Source organism: Stomoxys calcitrans, chromosome 3 (assembly GCF_963082655.1).
Source record: "Stomoxys calcitrans chromosome 3, idStoCalc2.1, whole genome shotgun sequence".
NCBI classification, from domain to species: Eukaryota; Metazoa; Arthropoda; class Insecta; order Diptera; family Muscidae; genus Stomoxys; species Stomoxys calcitrans.
This window is the reverse complement of record NC_081554.1, coordinates 40,025,170-40,045,472: the sequence shown is the minus strand read 5'-3', so window position 1 is coordinate 40,045,472 and position 20,303 is coordinate 40,025,170. Positions and strand designations below refer to the sequence as shown.

The 20,303-nt window shown below is 40.6% G+C and overlaps 1 protein-coding gene across 2 annotated transcripts in view; it reads left to right on the top strand.

Annotated features, from left to right (window-relative positions):
• The window catches only part of LOC106085990 (tyrosine-protein kinase Btk29A), a 491,172-nt gene that overhangs the window by 209,633 nt on the left and 261,236 nt on the right, over nucleotides 1–20,303 (top strand). For both annotated transcript variants that reach the window (XM_013250481.2, XM_059364170.1), the window contains exon 5: nucleotides 5,800–5,946. In XM_013250481.2, the coding sequence (XP_013105935.2) occupies nucleotides 5,800–5,946 (147 nt within the window). The remainder of the gene's footprint in view (nucleotides 1–5,799; nucleotides 5,947–20,303) is intronic.

Below are 20,303 nucleotides of genomic sequence, written 5' to 3'. Positions count from 1 at the left end.
CTGCCTTGATTGGATTTTTATTTGGCAAGGGTCGTTTGGATTGCTTTATAATGCGAAAGATGGCAGCGATGAAGGCACAAGTAATGCTTTGACTGAAGATGCCGTTTCACATTGCGGTTTGGAATTATGGCGTGGCGGTTGCTAGTGATGAGTTGACTATGATGCTGGCTGGCTGGCTTGCTGGCTGACTGGTGATGTCGTGATCTTTTGACTCTTGATAATTTGAACTATTCGTTTAGGTATTGACCCAATTTCTAATCCTGTATCTTTTGGGGTCTCAGCCACCCCTCAACCTGCCACCTCGTGGTTGCCCATTGTCTGTCGTTGATACGCTGTCTGTTTCTTTTGTATTTGTTCATTGGCCCGTGGTTATTGTTGGCGTTCTGTTTATCTTTGCTTCTTTGGCGGTTGCTCCTCAACACTGGAATGTTGCCGCTTTGTGGGGAATAGTGGATTTTTTCTTTTCTTAACTTAATTTTGGTTATTGTAGGTTTTTTTTACGTCGATTATCTGTTTTTTGTTGTCGATGTGTCTGAGCTTTGTTTTTTTTTTTTTTGTAGTTTTTATTGATATTTTATTATGGATTCTTAAACGAAAATGTTTAATAAATTTTCGTTTATATCTGAAATGAGAAGAAGAACTTTAGTACTTGCCTACTAAATAGTGGGCCATTTTATGCGGCCATAAAAATCTATTAAAACATTCATTGACACGTTTTTCGGCTTGATAATGGGTAAAGTTCTTATATCTAAACTATGCTGCTTTACTGCTACACGTATGGGTGGTAGAACGGCTTAGGGCCAGAAAACTAAGCTTTTTAATGAGGGGGCCTATAGTACTAAATAGCCAGAATTATTTTAAATTTTTTGAAGTGATTCATAGTCATATTAAATCTTGTATTATCTATTGCCAGCAATGATAGGCTAATGCGGTAAAACTTTTTTTCCCCATTTGCATTTATACCTTACATCAAGTGTTGGCCATACCAGAGTCTCTCTAATTGGATTATGAATTTACGATAATAGTTTAATGACAAGAAATTCTTTTCTGCTTTCCTGGCTTTTACAAAGGCAGTATTTAGGAAGGTAGTAAAATTTTGAAATTTTTGTGTATTTATGAAATCAGAAAGTTGTCAAATTGGAATATAACAAGTAAAAAGGCGTTAAGTTCGGCCGGGCCGAACTTTGGATACCCACCACCTCGTGTATATATGTAAAACACCTTTCAACAAAATCCGATGAAAATTGCATACCTTATGTCCCATAGCAGTTATATCGAAATATGATCTGATTTGGACCAAATACCAAAAAGTAGAAGTCATTGTTCAATTGTGTATAACAAAATATTGGTCTTTTTAGTAGCTTTATCTAAAAACCGATCTGAACCATATACAACATGGATGTCAAAAGGCCCAACATAAGTCGCTGTGTCAAATTTCAGTTGAATCGGATTATAAATGCGCCTTTCTTAGGGACAAGACTTTAAATCGAGATATCGGTCTATATGGCAGCTATATTCAAATCTAGATCGATCTAGACCAAATGGCAGAAATATGTGACGGGACGTAACTTAACTCTCTGTCCCAAATTTCGGCAACAATAAATGCGTCTTTTATGGGCCTAAGACCCTAAATCGGAGGATCGGCCTTTATGGCAGCTATATCCAAATCTGGACCGATCTGTGTCATATTTCAGAAGTATGTCGAAGGGCCTAACACAACTCTCTGTCCCCAATTGCGGCGACATCGGACAATAAATGCACTTTTTATGGCCCCAAAACCTAAAACAGCTATATCCAAATCTGAGCCGATCTGTCTAATAATGCAGAAGTATGTGAAGGGGCTTAACATAACTCACTGTCCCAAATTTCAGCAAAATCGGATAATAAATGTGGCTTTTATGGGCCTAAGACCCTAAATCGGAGAATCGGTTTATATAGCAGCTATATCCAACTCTGGACTGATCTGGGCCAAATTGAAGAAGGAAGTCGAGTGGCTTAACATAGCTCACTGTCTCAAATTTCAGCAAAATCGGATAATAAATGTGGCTTTTATTGGCCTTAGACCCTGAATCGGCGGATCGGTCTATATGGGGGCTATATCACGATATAGTCCGATATAGCCCATCTTCGAACTTAACCTGCTTATGGACAAAAAAAGAATCTCTTCAAAGTTTCAGCTCAATATCTCTATTTTTAAAGACTGTAGCTTGATTTCAACCGACAGACGGACGGACATGTCTAGATCGTCTTAGATTTTTACCCTGATCAAGAATATATACTTTATGGGGTCGGAAATGGATATTTCGATGTGTTGCAAACGGAATGACAAAATGAATACACCCCCATCCTTCGGTGGAGGGTATAAAAATTGTATGACTAACAATTGAAAAATAGTCATTGGAAATTTTATTTCTTCAAAGTAAATGCCGGGCTAGATTTTCGTTTTTTTCTTTTGCTTTTTTACTTTTGGACTATATCTTGATGTATAAAACATTGGGGTCAAAATACCTGGGCGGACACTACGAAATACACCCAAACGAACATGTTTACTGATTTTCATGGAAATTTAATAGAAATTTTGTCTTGAGAGAAAATTTCATAGAAATTTTGTCTTGAGAGAAAATTTAATGGAAATTTTGTCTTTAGAGAAAATTTCATAGAAATTTTGTCTTTAGAGAAAATTTCATAGAAATTTTGTCTTTAGAGAAAATTTCATAGAAATTTTGTCTTTAGAGAAAATTTCATAGAAATTTTGTCTTTAGAGAGAAAATTTCATAGAAAATTCGTCTTTAGAGAAAATTTCATAAAAATTTTATCTTTAGAGAAAATTTCATAGAAATTTTGTCTTTAGAGAAAATTTCATAGAAATTTTGTCTTTAGAGAAAATTTCATCGAAATTTTGTCTTTAGAGAAAATTTCATCGAAATTTTGTCTTTAGAGAAAATTTCATCGAAATTTTGTCTTTAGGGAAAATTTCATCGAAATTTTGTCTTTAGGGAAAATTTCATGGAAATTTTGTCTTTAGGGAAAATTTCATCGAAATTTTGTCTTTAGGGAAAATTTCATCGAAATTTTGAAATTATCAAATATATCAAACCAAAATGGAACTCCTTCTGACTGTCAGTGTGGGGCACACACACAGCAGTTGTTCTATAGTCTCATTTTCATGATCTACCTCAAAGCTTTTGCAGAATTGGTTCCTTACAACCTTCAATCTGTCAGCATGCTTTCCGATCAAAGAGTGATCTGTCATGACGTACACAATGACTTAGATTTCTGTTCTAGTCAGCGTTCTGTTCTAATCAAATCTAGATTAGGCCACATAGTTTTGGGGTGATCACAACCTTCTTTATGACCATCTGTCATTCGTTGCCCTTCGAGCCTACTCCTGAAGACTTATATTTTTTTTCAGGCATATCCACAGATTACAGTTCCCCTGGAATGTGTAAAGTAGTTCCTAGCCTCGTAAGCTGGTCAGCTCTACAATACCTCCGGATATCTCTGTGGCTCGGCACCCAGAAGATGTGAATTTCTAGGGCGGTTCTTGAATTCAGACGCTGAACCCCTGTGTTCGAATCCTGGCGAGAACAACAGAGAAATTTTCTGCGGTAGTTATCCCCTCCTAATGCTGGCGACATCTGTGAGGCACCATGTACCAGGTGCCAGATGCCATGTAAAAACTTCTCCCTAAAGAGGAGTCGCACTGCGGCACACCGTTCGAATTCGGCTATTGAAAGGTTGCTCCTTATCATTGAGCTCCAGTTGCTTTCCTTTGCATCTACCGCTTCTTTATTTGCTCACTACAGATTGGCCATACATCCTCTGACTTCCCAATATATCCCACCGTAAAAGGTTTCAAGGATAAAATCTTCCTTAACCTAGAGACCTTAGATATATCCTTCACCCAGCTGTAGAATTCCACCCAGGATTTGTTCCCAGCCTTTCTCAGCTCGCCCTTGTATTTTCTTAGCTCAGGCTTGTATATGCCACAATCGGTTGGTGCTTTTGTGGCTTTCTCCCTGTTTAAGAGTTTGCAGCAGCCCTTCCTAAGACCAACATGTTCTGGGGTCCACCATGGTGATAAAAACTAATTTTTTTTTGTTTTTTATAAGGATTAACTTCATGCCCACTTGATATCAATTTTTTATATCAAATTGTTCTCTACTCTATAATACCTTTCATTTGATACCCATATTGTCCTAATCGGTAAAGATGTCCGTTTGCATGGGTATTTGGGTGGGGCGTCCCCCCAGATTATTTGACCGCAAAGTTGTATAACAATTTTGTGTTTCTGGATTACCATTAGGCGGCAAACAAAAATTTTGCTTAAATCGGTGCACATATCTCCAAAACCTGGCTTTGAAAATTGGGGTTAGGGGGAGGGTCCCCCTCTAACCCCTAACATGTTGTGTTTAGGGAATTCTGCCTACAGGACCGTGTTATGGTCAATAGATCTCCTTCTCTGGGTGCTCAGTGTAGAGTTCAACTCTGTCCTCGGCTTATATCTATCCGTGGAGCATGAGCTTCCAGATGGCAATATCAGAGTTCCCTCAATCCCGTATTTTACCCCAAGTATCCTTTTCAGAATCCGAACGGAAACCTCCTCCAATCCATCCAAGTTTCCTATCGTCGTCTCGTTTAACCTGCGATTGTATAACCTGCTCTTATCCACTCTCTCATCGTCTTTAGTCTCAAAGGGGCGGAGGTTGCCTTATACTTAACCTGTATATCTATGGGTCGGATATCTAGAGTAGTATCCAATGTCCTGGTCATCATTGAAATTTTAACTTTAGAGAAAATTTTACCCAAGTATATATAGTCTTTGGAAAATATTTTGCCTCTTAAAGTAATTTACCAAATATTTGCCTTTAGAGAAAATTTCAAGAGAAATTGGTTTTTATAGAAAATATTTTTTTAAAAAATTTCTTTTTTTTGAGATTCCATTGCTGGATATTGTTTGGCTATAGACCATTGTTTAATCCTTTCTATTCAAGGAATCATATCGCAAAAAACATTTAAAAGTCAGCAAAAGAGTCTGTTGTTGCTAGAAGCATTTGACTGGTTTCCTGCATCGCGATTTCATTTTCGACCAAGAAAAATCATCAGCAGGAGATGTCACATCTCGATTTCATTTTCGACCATGAAAAATCATCAGCAGGAGATGTGTTGTTGCTAGAAGCATTTGTCTGGTTTCTTGTATCGCGATTTCATTTTCGACCAAGAAAAATCATCAGCAGGAGATGTCAAAAAATAATCAGCAGGAGATGATCATGGGAAGGGAAGTAAGATTTGATTTGTTTTCTATTGCGCTTATGAATCATGTCGTCTTAAAGAGGCCTCTAATTCGGATTTGTTCTTTACAACTTATTCCAGTTTAAATAGTCGTAAAGCACCATCCATTTGACATCTCCTGCTGATGATTTTTCTTGGTCGAAAATGAATTCGCGACACAGGAAACCAGTCAAATGCTTCTAGCAACAACACACTTACTTAAATGTTTTTTGCTATATTATTCCTTGAATAGAAAGCATTAAACAATGATCTAAAGCCATACAATATCCTGCAATGGAATCTCTAAGATTTTGAGACCAAAAAAAGAAAGCGCAGACGAATTTGTTTTTAGAGAAAATTTCATAGACTATTTTGTCTTTGCAAAAAATTACATCGGCATTTCTCTAGGATAAAATTTTCCCAAAAAAATTTTTTTTATCGATTTTTTCTTTTAGAAAATTTTCTTTAAAATTTTCTTCTTCCTTAAAAAAATTGTTGATTGATTTCTCTGCTTTGGTTTCATTCTAGTTTGCGAAGATACAAATACGCCCAAGGCATATCGTTTTCATCCTGGTCTATGGTCGGGCAAACGATGGTCCTGCTGTAAGGGAATAAGTCGAGCAACATTTGGATGTCAAGCGGCCACACATTGGCGTGAAACCAACAATAATCCAAGTAAGTACTTTTTCAAAGGAAACAATAAAACACCACCAGGGCTAGAGAAACCAAAACCACAAAATTCCAAACACACCAGAAACCATGTTCCCAATTAGCTGAGTGTGTAACGACCAAGGCAAAGAACTGATGATGAAGGAGTTTGTCCGCCATCTTCTGTTTTTTATGTCTTATTTGACTAATCCACCTGCCGCCTTGTCGTAGGTTTCGTTTTTCCTAATCGTTTGCAGGCCATATTTTTTTTTTTAAATATTTAACCTTCGTCATCGTTCGAGCATTGAAGACTATAGAGTTGGTTGCTTGTGAGGGGGGGGGGTAACAAAGGAAACCTAATTAATACCCCATGCTTCTATGAGTAGTCAGACCCTTAGCTGAGGTGTTCTTCCACCGCCGCATTGACTACCTTCTCTCTATGGCTGGTTGAAGGCAATCAATCCAAATAGTTATTGTGTTTTGCTGCTGCTGCTGCTGTTGTGGTGTGAGCTCTTTTAAGCAGGAAATGCGTGCCATACATCACAAATTTGGTCTTCTTCATAGGTCGTCGTCATTGCATGAAACTCTTATTCACACTGAGAATCTTCTGTCGGTATTTTCCACTGCTCTACTCCTCGACATCAAATCATCATTTTTTAGTGTCGCGTTTTGGCTTTTCGATATTCACTGTCTGGCACTTCATTCCATTTGGATTACAAATTATTAGTTTCTCCTTCCACTCTGCCATGTGGACTTTATGACCTTTTTGGCCCTTCTTTGTTGTTCCTGCCAGTCTATGCGATAGTGTTTGGTATGGGATATGGGAATGGAATCCATACCATGCGGAGGAAGGAAAGTCAACAACGAACAAAATTTATAACCGCAACAAATTTTTCTCATCTCACTTAGAAAAGTAATATTCATTTTGGTTCTTCCATTTGGATTTTGTTAGCTAGCATCAGCCAAATGTGCGGCTAGGCGCGTTTTTTGTTTTGGAATTAGTTATGTTTTTTTACAATAACTACAAATGAAATACGCTTAAAGGGTGTTTTTGTTTTGGATTGTTTGATAGTAAATAAAAAAAGTAAAAAGGCGTTAAGTTCGGCCGGGCTGAACTTTGGATACCCACTACCTCGGGTATACCTTTTATCAAAATTCGGTGAAAATTTCATACCTTATGTCCCATAGCAGTTATATCAAAATATGTTCCGATTTGGGCCAAATACTAATAAGTATAGTAGCTATATCTAAAAATAAACCGATCTGAACGACACGGATGTCGAAAAGTTTAACATGAGTCATTGTGGCAAATTTCAGTGATATCGGATTATAAATGCTCCTTTTATGGGGCCAAAACTTTAAATCGATATATCGGTCTACATGGCAGCTATATTCAAATCTGGGCCGATCTGGGCCAAGGAGGACGTCGAAGAGCCTAACTAAACTCACTGTCTCTAATTTACGCGACATCGGACAATAAATTCGACTTTTATGGCCCCAAAACCTAAAGCCGAGATAACGGTCTATATGGCAGCTATATCCAAATCTGGACCGATCTGTGCGATATTGCAGAAGTATGTCAAGGGGCTTAACATAACTCACTGTCCCAAATTTCGGCGACATCGGGCAATAAATGCGTCTTATGGCCCCAAAACCTGAAACCGAGATATCGGTCTATATGGCAGCTATATCCAAATCTGGACCAATCTGTGCGACATTGCCGAAGTATGTCAAGAGGCTTAACTTAAAACACTGTCCCAAATTTCGGCGACATCGGACAATAAATGCGCATTTTATGGTCCCAAAACCTTAAATCGAGAGATCGGTCTATATGGCAGCTATATCAAAATCTGAACCGATCTGGGCCAAATTGAAGAAGGATGTCGAAGGGCCTAAGACAACTTACTGTCCCAAACTTCAACAAAATCGGATAATAAATGTGGCTTTTTTAAATAGGAGGATCGGTCTATATGGCAGCTATATCCAAATCTGAACTGATCTGGGCCAATCTGGAAAAAGGATGTCGCGTGGCCGAACACAAATCGCTGTCCCAAATTTCAGCGAAATCGGATAATAAATGTGGCTTTTATGGGACTAAGACCCTAAATCGGCGGATCGGTCTATATGGCAGCTATATCCCAATCTGGACCGATCTAGGCCAAATTGATGAAGGATGTTGAAGGGCCTAGCACAACTCACTGTCCCAAATTTCAGCAAAATCGGATAAGAATTGTTGCTTTTATGGGCCAAAGACCCTAAGTCGGCGGATCGGTCTATATGGAGCTATATCAATATATAGTCCGATTTAGCCCATCTACGAACTTAACCTGCTTATGAACAAAAAAAGAATCTGTGCAAAGTTTCAGCTCAATATCTCTGAAATTTGGAGAAGTAGCGCAAATGCTGAAACTTACTCTTCGTTCACTATATTAACTTATTGGGTTGCCCAAAAAGTAATTGCGGATTTTTCATATAGTCGGCGTTGACAAATTTTTTCACAGCTTGTGACTCTGTAATTGCATTCTTTCTTCTGTCAGTTATCAGCTATTACTTTTATCTTGCTTTAGAAAAAAAGTGTAAAAAAAGTATATTTGATTAAAGTTCATTCTAAGTTTTATTAAAAATGCATTTACTTTCTTTTAAAAAATCCGCAATTACTTTTTGGGCATAGAAAAGCTGAAGAAGATTCCATAAGGCGAAGGCCACAAGTTCACCACAACACTAGGACATACTAAATTTCCCATGAACATTCCATTTAAGAACAGGGGATACTTCTCTCAAATCAATGCAGTGCAGTCCGATTAATGTTTAAGCGCAATGATAAGGTGCCGCCTTTTTTATGCCGAGTCCGATCGGCTTGCCGCATAGCTATACCACTTGGTAGAGAAGTTTTAACATGGCAGGATAACCCACAAATATAGGATAACCACCGCTGAAAATTTGTTTGATTTTCGCGCCGGGATTTGAACCCATGCGCTTAGCGTCATAGGCCTACGTGTTAACCTCTGCACCACGGTGGCCTCCTGGAACATGGTCGAGCTAAAAAAAGTCTCAAAACAAACTCTCAAGAATTCCTTTAAATCGCCAGAGAGCGTTAATGTATTACAGGACGAACTACAAACTCTGCGTGTATCGGCATGTTAAACATACCTGTGGGATAAATGGACACAAGGGCCATTTTCATTTTACAAGCAAGAAAACAAAAACACTCCTACGACAAGGATAATTCCACAGTAACAGATCTTCATTACCTAATCGTTCACTTAGCAGTCTCTTTCGCTGGTAAGGAATATAGAATGGTAGCATTTCTTTAAATTGAAGTGCCTTCAATAATGTAAAACCGGCATAAATCATGAAGGAGCTGAAAACTCCAGGCATCAATACCGTAATAAAGTATATTTACAACTTTCTTGCTAAAGGAGATATTTCGGCAGAATTTTTTGTTTGTTTGTTCCGAATAAACGCAAAAATAGCTGAACTTATTTTCATAGATGGTAGAGTTTAGCCCCCCGGTTAATATCCGCGAGGGGGACGGACCCTCCCCCTAACCGCAATTATAAAAAACACCAGATCTCGAAGACGGGCGCATGGATTTAAGTGAAATTTTGTATGCCAGCCGAAAAAATTAGCATACAACCTTTGGGGTCAAATAACCATGGGGGACGCCCTACCCCACGACCCACCCAGGGCCGTCCCACCCCCAAAAATAAAATGTTTAGCGACTGGGGCAATATTGATATCAAAAGAAAGATAATTGGAGGTAGAATACGAAACTTGTATTCAAATCTACGGTGAAGTTCCAAGGGAGCTGCCCACCCTTAAAATCACCCCCAAACGGACATATAGGTCGATCGGGACAATATGGGATTCAAACGAAAAGTACGAAACTTATATATAAGTTTGGAATCTATTCGCAAGTGGGTCGCCCACTTCTACATTTGGATACACAGATGGATCAGTAAATACCTCAGGATCAGGATACCTCCTCAAATATGTGTGAAGTCATTAACCCATTAACGATGAATGGGTAGAAAAATACCCAAGAAGAGAGATGTCCTAAAAAAATTCTACCTCGAGTTTTGAAAGAGGTTACATAATGAAATTTGGATTGGGTACTTTACCCCAACGTATGAAACTTGTTAAAAAAATTTTCCCATCGGTCGTGTTTTGGAGGACAATTGGCTTATCGAAAATTTTTTAAATCCAAAAAAAAAAATTAAACAATTTTTTTTTCAAAATTTTTGGAAGTGAGTCTCTTTTAATACTGGATGGGACACAGCTAATGAGGGAATGAGCACAAGTAGACGAAAGTGAAACTTGAACAAGTTTTACACCTCGAAACTCCTAGCAGAAATTGATCGGCAATCCCAGCGGTCAGAGCATGCACTAGACGTTCCGTCAACAGTGAGATGAGCGATAAAAAAAGAGCGTATGCAAAAAATCCATGCCCAGACTCGAAAGGCCGAGGGGAAGTAGAACCACAGTACACTAGTGGAATGACGCTATAGCTGAGCAACGAAGGCACTGCATTAAACTAAGACATCGATATGCGAGAGTCTGTCGCAGAAGCACGGCTGAGACAGAACATGCTCTATACAAGGAGGCAAAGAGTTACTCGCAGGCGTAAAAGATAGGAGTAGGAAAGAAAAGTGGCAGGAATAAAGAGAAGATGTAAACCTCGGGGCCTCGGATACAAAATTGTGATGGAGAAATTCGGCGCACGGAGCCCAACAGCGGTGATGGACGAAAGAACAATGGAAAATATAGTCCACACACTTTTCCCCCGATACGACCGTAGAGAAGATGAAGTTTATGAAGAGCCCACTGACAACAAAATGCCGTTTAGGATAGAGGAGCTAAGGAATGCAGGCCGTAGCCTTCAGAGCAGAAAAGCCCCGGTCCCGACGGAAAACCGGCCGAAGTCATCAGGCATGTAGCTGAAAACAGATCAGAATTTCTTCTGAATAGGTTTAACCGGTGCAATAAACAGCACCAGAAGGCGTTTTTCCAGAGGTATGGAAGAGAGAAAAGCTGGTCCTCATAAGCAAGGGTAAAGATAATCTAACATCCCCATACTAATACAGGCCACTATGTATGCTGGATACGGACGGCAAACTTTTGGAGCGACTTATTTAGCCACGGTTCCAACACGCCATCATTCAGGGAGGTAGACTCTCTATAAGACAACATGGCTTCCGGGCAGAAATGTCAACGATCGGAGCTCTCAGGGATGTGGTGGAAATAGTAGAAACGGCTAGGCAAAGGAACCACTACTCTAGGCCGGTTGTCGTCTTGGCCACACTGGATGTAAAGAATGCATTCAATAGCCTCAGATGATCTGACGCCCAAGCACTCCATAGAAGACTTTAATATACCGGTGTATCTGATGAGAATAATGAGACGTTACTTCCATAACAGGGTACTTATCTATAACTCTAAGGATAGAACGAGTGAATATGAGTTCACATCAGGAGCGGCGCAAGGCACCATACTTGGACCGAATCTTTGGAATGCCAGTTATGATTAAATACTGCGCACAGAAATGCCAGACAAAACCTTTCTATTGTAGTAGGATATGGTAACGACATTGCAGCATTAATCACGCCAAGAGACACGGAAGGTGCAGAGTGCAAACTACGACAGGTGATACTAAGGACTGGCTGGACACGGTTTGCAACTTCGGATGCAGAGGACGGAGTTGCTACTCCTAACGAGAAGAAATATCCCAGTGAAGTGGATATGCACATAGACAACATACTGGTGAAGACCAAGAGATCAGTGAAGTGGATATGCACATAGACAACATACTGGTGAAGACCAAGAGGTCGGTTAAACATCTAAGGATCGGACTAGATACAAAGCTGACCTATGCAGAGCACGCCACGAGGATATCGACGCATCTCAGACGACCGATGGCAAAGATAAGTGGGCCTCTTCCAAGCAGGCGAAGACTCATAATGGAGACATACAATAGCATCCTCCTCTATGGGGCCAGACAGCATGTCGGGCGAAATCCTTGCTCTCGGTACGGCGGCTTTTAGGATCATATCATCCTACCGGACAGTGGAGGAGCCCGCAGGCCTTGTAATATCCGGAATGGTTCCGATAGATCTATAGGCCATGGAGCGCACCTGCTCTACACCGCGTGATGTTATACCCAAAGAGGACAGGGTGAGATTCAAACGGATCGTATGCGGGCCATAAGAGAGGAGACTATCGAGAGATGGCAATAAAGGTGGACGAATGAGAATTCCGCGACCAATAATACTCGATGTTTCAATGCGGATAGTAAGAAAGCACGGCGACGTCAACTATTACGTAATACAGATGTTAACAGACCATGGTTAATTCCGGAAATACCTCCATAGAATGGACAAATATTTCTCAAGCAAAAATGGACAATTATTTCTCAAGCAAGTACATTTATGAGGAGATAGAAGTCACAGACTATATGGAATACACATTCGTCCACTGCGAGCGCAGGGTTCAAAGACGCAGGGAATTGGATACAGCGATTGGCGATGTTTCGCTTGGTACAATAGTCCAGAGGATGCTGGATGAAAAGAAGAACTGGTTGGCGGTGATGAGATATGCCGAACAAGTACTGCGCAGGAAAAAGGTAGACCTAGACACAGCGACGTAGAGTATGAATGCGGAGGACTGGACGCAGACAAAATTGACCTGATTTGGATAATGGCCAGATATAGGATCCACTTCGAAGTAATGCGAAAGTGGTTCTGAGCTGGAATTAATCCTCGGGGGTGACACAAGGTGGGTTTTTAGCCGATAACGTTGATAACGGAGTCCGGAATAAGGCGAGAGACGTACTCGTCACATGTGTAAAGCATTTGACCAGCAAAAAAAAAATCCACTGTGCGTCGTTAGATATTGCAATTGGTCCATATCGGTTGAGATTTCCATAAAGCTGCCATATAACGTGGTTTCTTGACCACCTTTACCTTTATAATTTGAATAATTGTACTAACTTAAGTGTCTTTTAAAAATTTTACTTCCCCATAAGAGTAGTCATTCCAATTCGTGAACTTCCATTTTTAGCAAAAAAAAAAAACTATTTTTTGCTGTTTCTTTGTTTTTGATTTTTTTTTTTTGTTTGATTCTCTCCTATTTTTGATGTGCCACCTCAAAAAGTAATTTTCCATGAGCCGCCTAATGCGAGAGTGAGCGCTTCACCAATAAACCAAAACATTATTCATGAGCCCAGTCTTCTATTTCTACTTGGTACAGCTTCCTTCTGTTATGGATAACAAATTATTATTGTTTTGGTGTCTACCCCTGGCTGTCTCGACAACTCAGGGCTAGTGGAGCTTTCGATATTTGTCTTTGGAACAGTAGCCAGCCAGCCAAAACAAATGGTGCACACCGTGTCCCCATATCTCTGATGTTTCTGAATGCTATTGAAGAAATCCTAGCGCAAAAAAACAGAACAACAACAACCAAAAGAAGTGCTTGGCAAGCGTGTTAATGCAACATGGGGCATATATCACTTTGGTCATGGATGTTTTGGTTCTGTCGGTGGGGCAAAGTCACACAAAGGAAAAAAAAAACGATTTTCGGCATCGCGTTCTAGTCATTTCAATGCAATTCAAACCACTCGATGTGGTTACAAGATGCTACTGTGCCCACCTCTAGGATGACGGAATTGCACTTCCATTTTATTTTTCATGCATTTTTGCGCTTCTCCTGTTGTTCCCAAAACCGCACGCAAGTAACCCACCCATATTCGACAGGCTCGTAATTTTCATAGTCATTTTCTTTTGGTTGCAGTGGTGGTGCATCATTGGACTTTTATTTTTAAAGTCGCGCAAGTGTGTGTGATGCTAATGCACTCTGCTGCAACATGGATTGTTACGCTGCAAGAGGTGGTAAAGCTGCAACATATGTTGCTGTCTAAAAACAAATTACTTTGGATTTGTCTTTATTTATGGCAAATTGACCAAAATTTTTATGTTTTGAGAAAATTCGTTTGAAAAATGTGCGTTAAAGAAAAATTTCTTCTCACCCATTATTCAACGGATTAAGGGATTGTTGCGTGAATTTGGTTGAGAAAAGACAAGGTGGGTTGCACATGAGGCATTTTGAATTTAGCTTTATCCACATTTGTGCTATTGGGAAATGGTATTGTTCTGAGTCACCATAAGCAAAAATGTCTAATTGTGGATATTTATCCAAAATCTTATGTTTGAAATTTAAATTTTCAAAACATTCATTGCGATTTTAAGAAAAAAAGAAATAATGAACATTAAAATAAGAAGAAACTTTTGGTTTTCTTATGTTTTGTAACCGCTTACTCCGATTTCTCTATTATCCTTGTATTCACATTAGAGTCTAAAGTGTTCACATGATACTTACAAAATCCTTAAGAGTTTTCCATACCACTGCCCTAAGTTGGTCCATGTCTGATATCGTGTCCCCACCTAAGTACCGGTGTCTGTTAGCCGCGAAAGCCGGACAATGACATAGGAAATGCTCCAACGTCTCATTATCTTACCCACATGCCCTATCACTCACCACACCGATTTTGCCTAAGTTAGCTCGTAGTCCTATGTGTCCCGTTATGACACCAAAATCTATACTGACCTCCTTTATACTTCCTTTCAGTAATAGCATTGTCTTCTCACGATCTCGATTCCCCCCTAGGATTATCGCTGTCCTACTGACTGTTTCGCTGTTCCAGGTTAGGTTGGGTTGAAAAGAGGGTGCAGATATTAATCCGCCCCATGCCACTATGGACATACACCTAAGCCATTAATCGGCTTGCTGTGCGCTTTAAATACAAAATAGCAGCCTCGAAAGGGGAAATCTAAGTTAGGAATTCCGTGCTACTTACTAAATCCTTAATTGTTATTCATACCACTCCCTAAGTTGGTTCATGTCTGATATTGTGTCCCCACCTAAGTGCAGGTATCTGTTAGACGCGAAAGCAATGACAAAGGAAATGTTCCAACGTTTCATTATCTTCCCCCCATGCCCCACACTTGCTATAACTCGCCGCACCGATTTTGTCTAAGTGAGCTCGTAATCCTATGAGTCCCGTTATGGCACCAAAAGCTATACTGACCTCCTTCTTGCTTCCTTTTAGTAATAGCCTCGTCCTCTCCGGATCACCCCATAGGATTTTCAACGCCCTATCGACCGTTTCGCTGTTCCACAGTGTTGCATGCGTTTGCCGCCCAAGCCATTAAATCGGACTGCGTCGACCCCAAAGGCTTCGAGTTAACCAAGTTTATTAACGGCAGTCCTCTGGCCTTCACCGCCAAATCGTCTGCCCTTTCATTTCCCCTTACTCCGTTATGGCCCTGCACCCAAACGAAGTGGATTTTGCCATCCTCGGAGAAGCCGTTAATCTCCTTCTTACACTGCAAGACTGTTCGTGACGTTACCCTCCAGGTTGTTATTGCCATTAAGACCATTTTACTGTCCGTAAAGATGTTCACTCTCGACGTCCACGTATTGTCACCACACAACCTCACACATTCCGTGATCGCCCTGATCTCCGCCTGTAGGTCCGTGGTTCGGTCAGGCAGTCTAAAACAGACTTCAGTGCCTGGGTTCTCAATGTAGACCCCACTCCCACTCTGTCCCCTAGCTTTGATCCATCAGTGTAACATGATCTTCTAGACGGCAGTACTAGGGTTCCGTCAGTCCCAAACTGTGCCGCTGGCAGCAGTGCCTCGCACTCGACCTCATGTGTCGTCTTAGGGATCCGATCGGAAACCTCTTCCCTTCTTTCCAGGTTTCCTGGCTCGATTATACAGCGATGGTATGAGCTGCTTGCATCCTCAATCCATTCTCCCATCGTCTCAAGTTTCATAACCGCAGTGGCTGACTCACATTTAATCTGTATGTCAATGGGTCGTATATCTAGAATAGTCTCCAGTGCCCTAGTGGGCGGGATCCTTATCGCTCTGCCTATGCCAAGACAACATGCTCTCTGAACTTGTTGTATGGTCCTAACGTTGCCCATGAACATTCCACTAAGGAACAGGTGCAAACTTCTCACATATCAATGAGTGCAGTCCGATTCAAGTTTAAGCTCAGTGATAAGGGGCCTCTGTTTTATAGCTAAGTCCACACGGCTTGCCCCAGTGCGACACCTCTTAGGAGAGCAGTTTTACATGGCATAGTACCTTATAAATGTTGCCAGCATGAGGAGGGGAAAACAACCGCTGAAAATTTATTTGTCTGATGGCCTCGCCAGGATTCGAACCCTGGCGTTCAGCGTCAAAGGTGGACATGCTAACCTCTGCGCTACGATGGCCTCCATAGCAGTCCACCAAATTACTGAGGCGTAAGTAAGTATTAGTCTAATCACGCCTCTGTAGAGCCAGTGGACTATCCTCGGATTCAGGCCCCTTTTCAAGCCTACGGCCTGTCTACATAGTGCCCAACATCTGTGTGCCTTCTCAGTACCCTCCTGCATATGACACTTCCAAGGTTCCTATCCAAGGTTACTTCTAAGTATTTGACCCTGTCAGATATCGAAATCGTTTTATTGAAAAAACGTGGTGCATCAAATTGGCCCACCTTTCTCTTTGTTGTGAACAGGCAGATTTTAGCCTTCTCTGGGTTAGAATTGAGACCTATGGGTCTAGCCCTGTCATATGCCATATGCTAGACCCTTTCGGCCCTTCTGCATAGCTGGTTCGGACCCTTACCTCTATGAAGTATTATAACATCGTCTGCATAGCAGGGGAGTTCAGATCCCTCCTCAGTCAGAATCCAGAATAGGTTATTTATGATGGTCGTCTGTGTCACTTTCTCCTTATATATATGTCATTGTGCCCGCACTTAATCCTCCTGTTCCTTAGCATATGGTTATCCAGTCTCTAAGGACCGGGTCCAACCGGTACTGGTCTAAGGATTGGATCAGTGTATCGTTCCGCACATTATTAAACGCCCTCTCAAAGTCAATGCAAACCGCCAGGGTGTACGTTTTGGCATCGAAGGATTCTTTTATTTTATGCACAATCTCGTGCAGGACAGTCTTCACCGACCTTCCATCGATATAGGCATGCTGTTTGTATTTGAGCAATTCGCTGGATGTCCTACTCTTTATTATGGTGTCCACAATACGTTCCATGGTTTTGAGTAGAAAGAACGTAACGCTTATAGGCCTGTAGGCCTTTGGTGTCGCATAACATGCCTTTCCGGGCTTGGGTATAAATACCACCCTTACCTCCTGTCAGGCTTTCGGAGTATAAGCAAGTCCTAGGCACGCTGTGAAAATCGTGGCCAGATAAAGCGCCAGAAAGTCGGCCTCCTTTTATAGTAACGCCGGATATATTCCATCAGATCCGGGTGACTTAAATAATTTGAAGCTCCTCAGGGCTTCCTTGACCATTAATTCCATTATGATAAGCCTTCGATCAATATCACTATTCTTAGATTCCGGAGTCTCCTTGAGTCCTGTCGTAGCCTGTGGAAAATGCGTTTTCCACAGGATAAAACGGAAAAGTGGTCTAAATACTACTAAATTTCCCATTAACATTCCATTAAGGAACAGTGGATACTTCTCTCATTTCAATGAGTGCAGTCCGATTAAAGTTTTAAGTTCAATGATAAAGGACTTCCTTTTCTAGGCCGAGTCCGAACGGCGTGCCGCATAGCGACACCACTTAGTAGAGAAGTTTTAACATGGCAGGATACCTCACAAATGTAGCCAGCATTAGAAAGGGGATAATGACTGCTAAAATTTTTTCTGATGTTCATGGCTGGGTTTGAACCCAGGCGTTCGGCGTTATAGGCGAACATCATGCTAACCTCTGCGCCTGTATAAATACACAAACATAAACCATAAAGCAAGAACAATAGTTCCACAAATACAATTTAAAACGCAACATTTTTGTAAATCTACGCACCCATAATGCACTTGACATTGAATCCTGACAAATGCTCCTTCTGACAGCAATTGCCACTGTCAATCTCATGCTGCCGTTGTCTGCTACTTAAATGATGCTATTCAAATGCAGTCATTGTCTTCAACAAAATGCACTCACAGTGGCATGTCGAAGGAAACAAAACTCAAGTTAAAGAACAAATGGAAAATCAAGAAAACGACAAAATACAATTGTCGCTTGTCACATGCGAAAGGATGCTATACGGGGGAATGTTACATATGGAATGGTACCAGAGCAAAATTAATAATTTACACCCTCTGTACATGTCATGTCACAACAGCATTCATTCACCATTCAAAACATCCATCCATCCATTGACATGTGACATGCGTTTTAGGAGAGCATATGGTGGATTAGACAACCCTAGATCCATTAGCAGTTTCAAGTACACATCCAAAAAAAAAAAGTTTGCCATACAGCTCATTTTTATACAAAGGGTGATTTTTTAGCTATTATCCTTTTGGCAACCCTGGTTTAAAGAGCTCACGCACGTTTTGTGTTCATTTAACCATTAATCGTCTAACAAACGAACAACGCTTGTAAATTATTGAATGCGTGCTCTGTTAAGAAAGTTCATCGCGCGCTTCTCACTCTCATTTTTGACTCAATGGGTACTTAATAAGCAGAACTGTCAATTTTGAAGTGAAGATCAGCCAGAAGTATTGCAAGAGCTACCAATGCATCCAGAAAAAGTCACAGTTTGGTGCGGTTTATAGGCTGGTGGCATCATTGGACCGTACTTCTTCAAAGATGATGCGAATCGTAACGTAACTGTAAATGGTGAGTGCTATCGTGAGATGATATTCAACTTTATTGCCCAATATTGCAAGAGCTTGACTTGCATGACATGTGGTTTCAACAAGACGGTCCCACATGCCACACAGTCCACGTAACTATAGGCTAATTGAGAGGCTAATTCGGTGAACATTTTATTTAACCTTCGGGACCGGTCAATTGGCCGCCTAGACCGTGCGATTTAACGGCTTTAGAATATTTTTTGTGGGGCTATGTTAAAGATCATCTCTATATAGACAAACCCGCTTCAATTGACACATTGGAAGACAATTTTGAAGCATTGATTAGTGAGATACCGGCCGAAATGTTGGAAGGAGAATCCCAAAATTGGACCAAGCGGACTTTCTATTGTAGGCTACAGAATAGCATTTAAATAAATTTACTTAAGCACCCTTTTTGAAATTTTTTTAAAATTCCATTAAAAAATTATTGCATCAATTAATTTGTTAATTGAAAATCACAAAATTTTCCCGTCATTTTTTTATGGAACGACCATAGGTTATTTCTCCAGTCCATGTTGTTTATAGAATTTTTTTTTTAAATTTCTACGTTATATAGAAAACGAACCGGGCCAACTTCGCAGCGCCCTCTTTTACGCTCTCATACCTTTTATTTGAGCCCTATATAGCAATGGTCGATATATAAGTCCTGTTTTGGTAGAGTTTTAAGGTGAGGACATTTCGCATCAAATGTGGATATCGAATTCGTGTCATTGAAGCGCAGAGCCAAGCAGGTCTGCCAATGATGCGAAACGCATGGGTTCAAATCCTGGTGAGAACATTTGAAATTGTTAAAGTGGTGGTTATCCCCTCCTAATGTTGGCGATATAAAGGAGTTGCAATGCGGGACTCCGTTGGGACTCGTCCTTCGTCATTGAGCTTAAACTTGAATCGGACAGGACTCATTGATATGTGAGAAATTTGCCCCTGTTCTTTGATGACATGTTCAAGAGCAAATTTTTGCTCTATTCCCTTATACCTTTCTTTGGACTCCTTTTTTGTAGTGGGCCGAATGTCTGGTATGGGGTGTATTTTGGGAGTGGTTTGGCTAACCAGACACTTGACCCTTGAAGTAAATATAAGCTTCGTGCTGGGGGGGGGGGGGGGCTTTGGGTTTGCCCACAACCACTTGACCAAAACTGTATTCCTTTTCTACTTGCAAATACCTTTCACTTGAGTCCCATATTGTCGTGATGGGTCAAATAATCTTTTTAAGGTGATTAAAGCGCCACCTTCTTTTAATCTACTCAACTTTTTTTAATCTACTCAAAACTTGCTTTCATCTGAGTTCCAGGGAAGGTTTTTTGGGGGTGGAAAAACCACATATTACATGTACTTCATTTTTTCACCATATTCGTAATCTACTCCCGAATACCTTTCATTTGAGTCCCATATTGACATGATCGTCCAATATGTCTGTTTAGGCGAGTTTTGGGGTTGGGGCGGCCCGCTGGGTACTAAGACACAAATTTTAAATTGATATTCCTATTCTACTCGCTAATTCCTTTCATTTGATACCCATGTTGTTCCGATCGGGCCACTTTTGATTTTGGGTGGTGTTTTTGGGTTAAGGGAGAGGGTGCGCCCCCCTTCCGATATCGAAAAATTATAAAGTCTATGTTTCCTTCCAAACTAACCTACACAATATGTAAGCTGTTGGAGAAAATCGGTT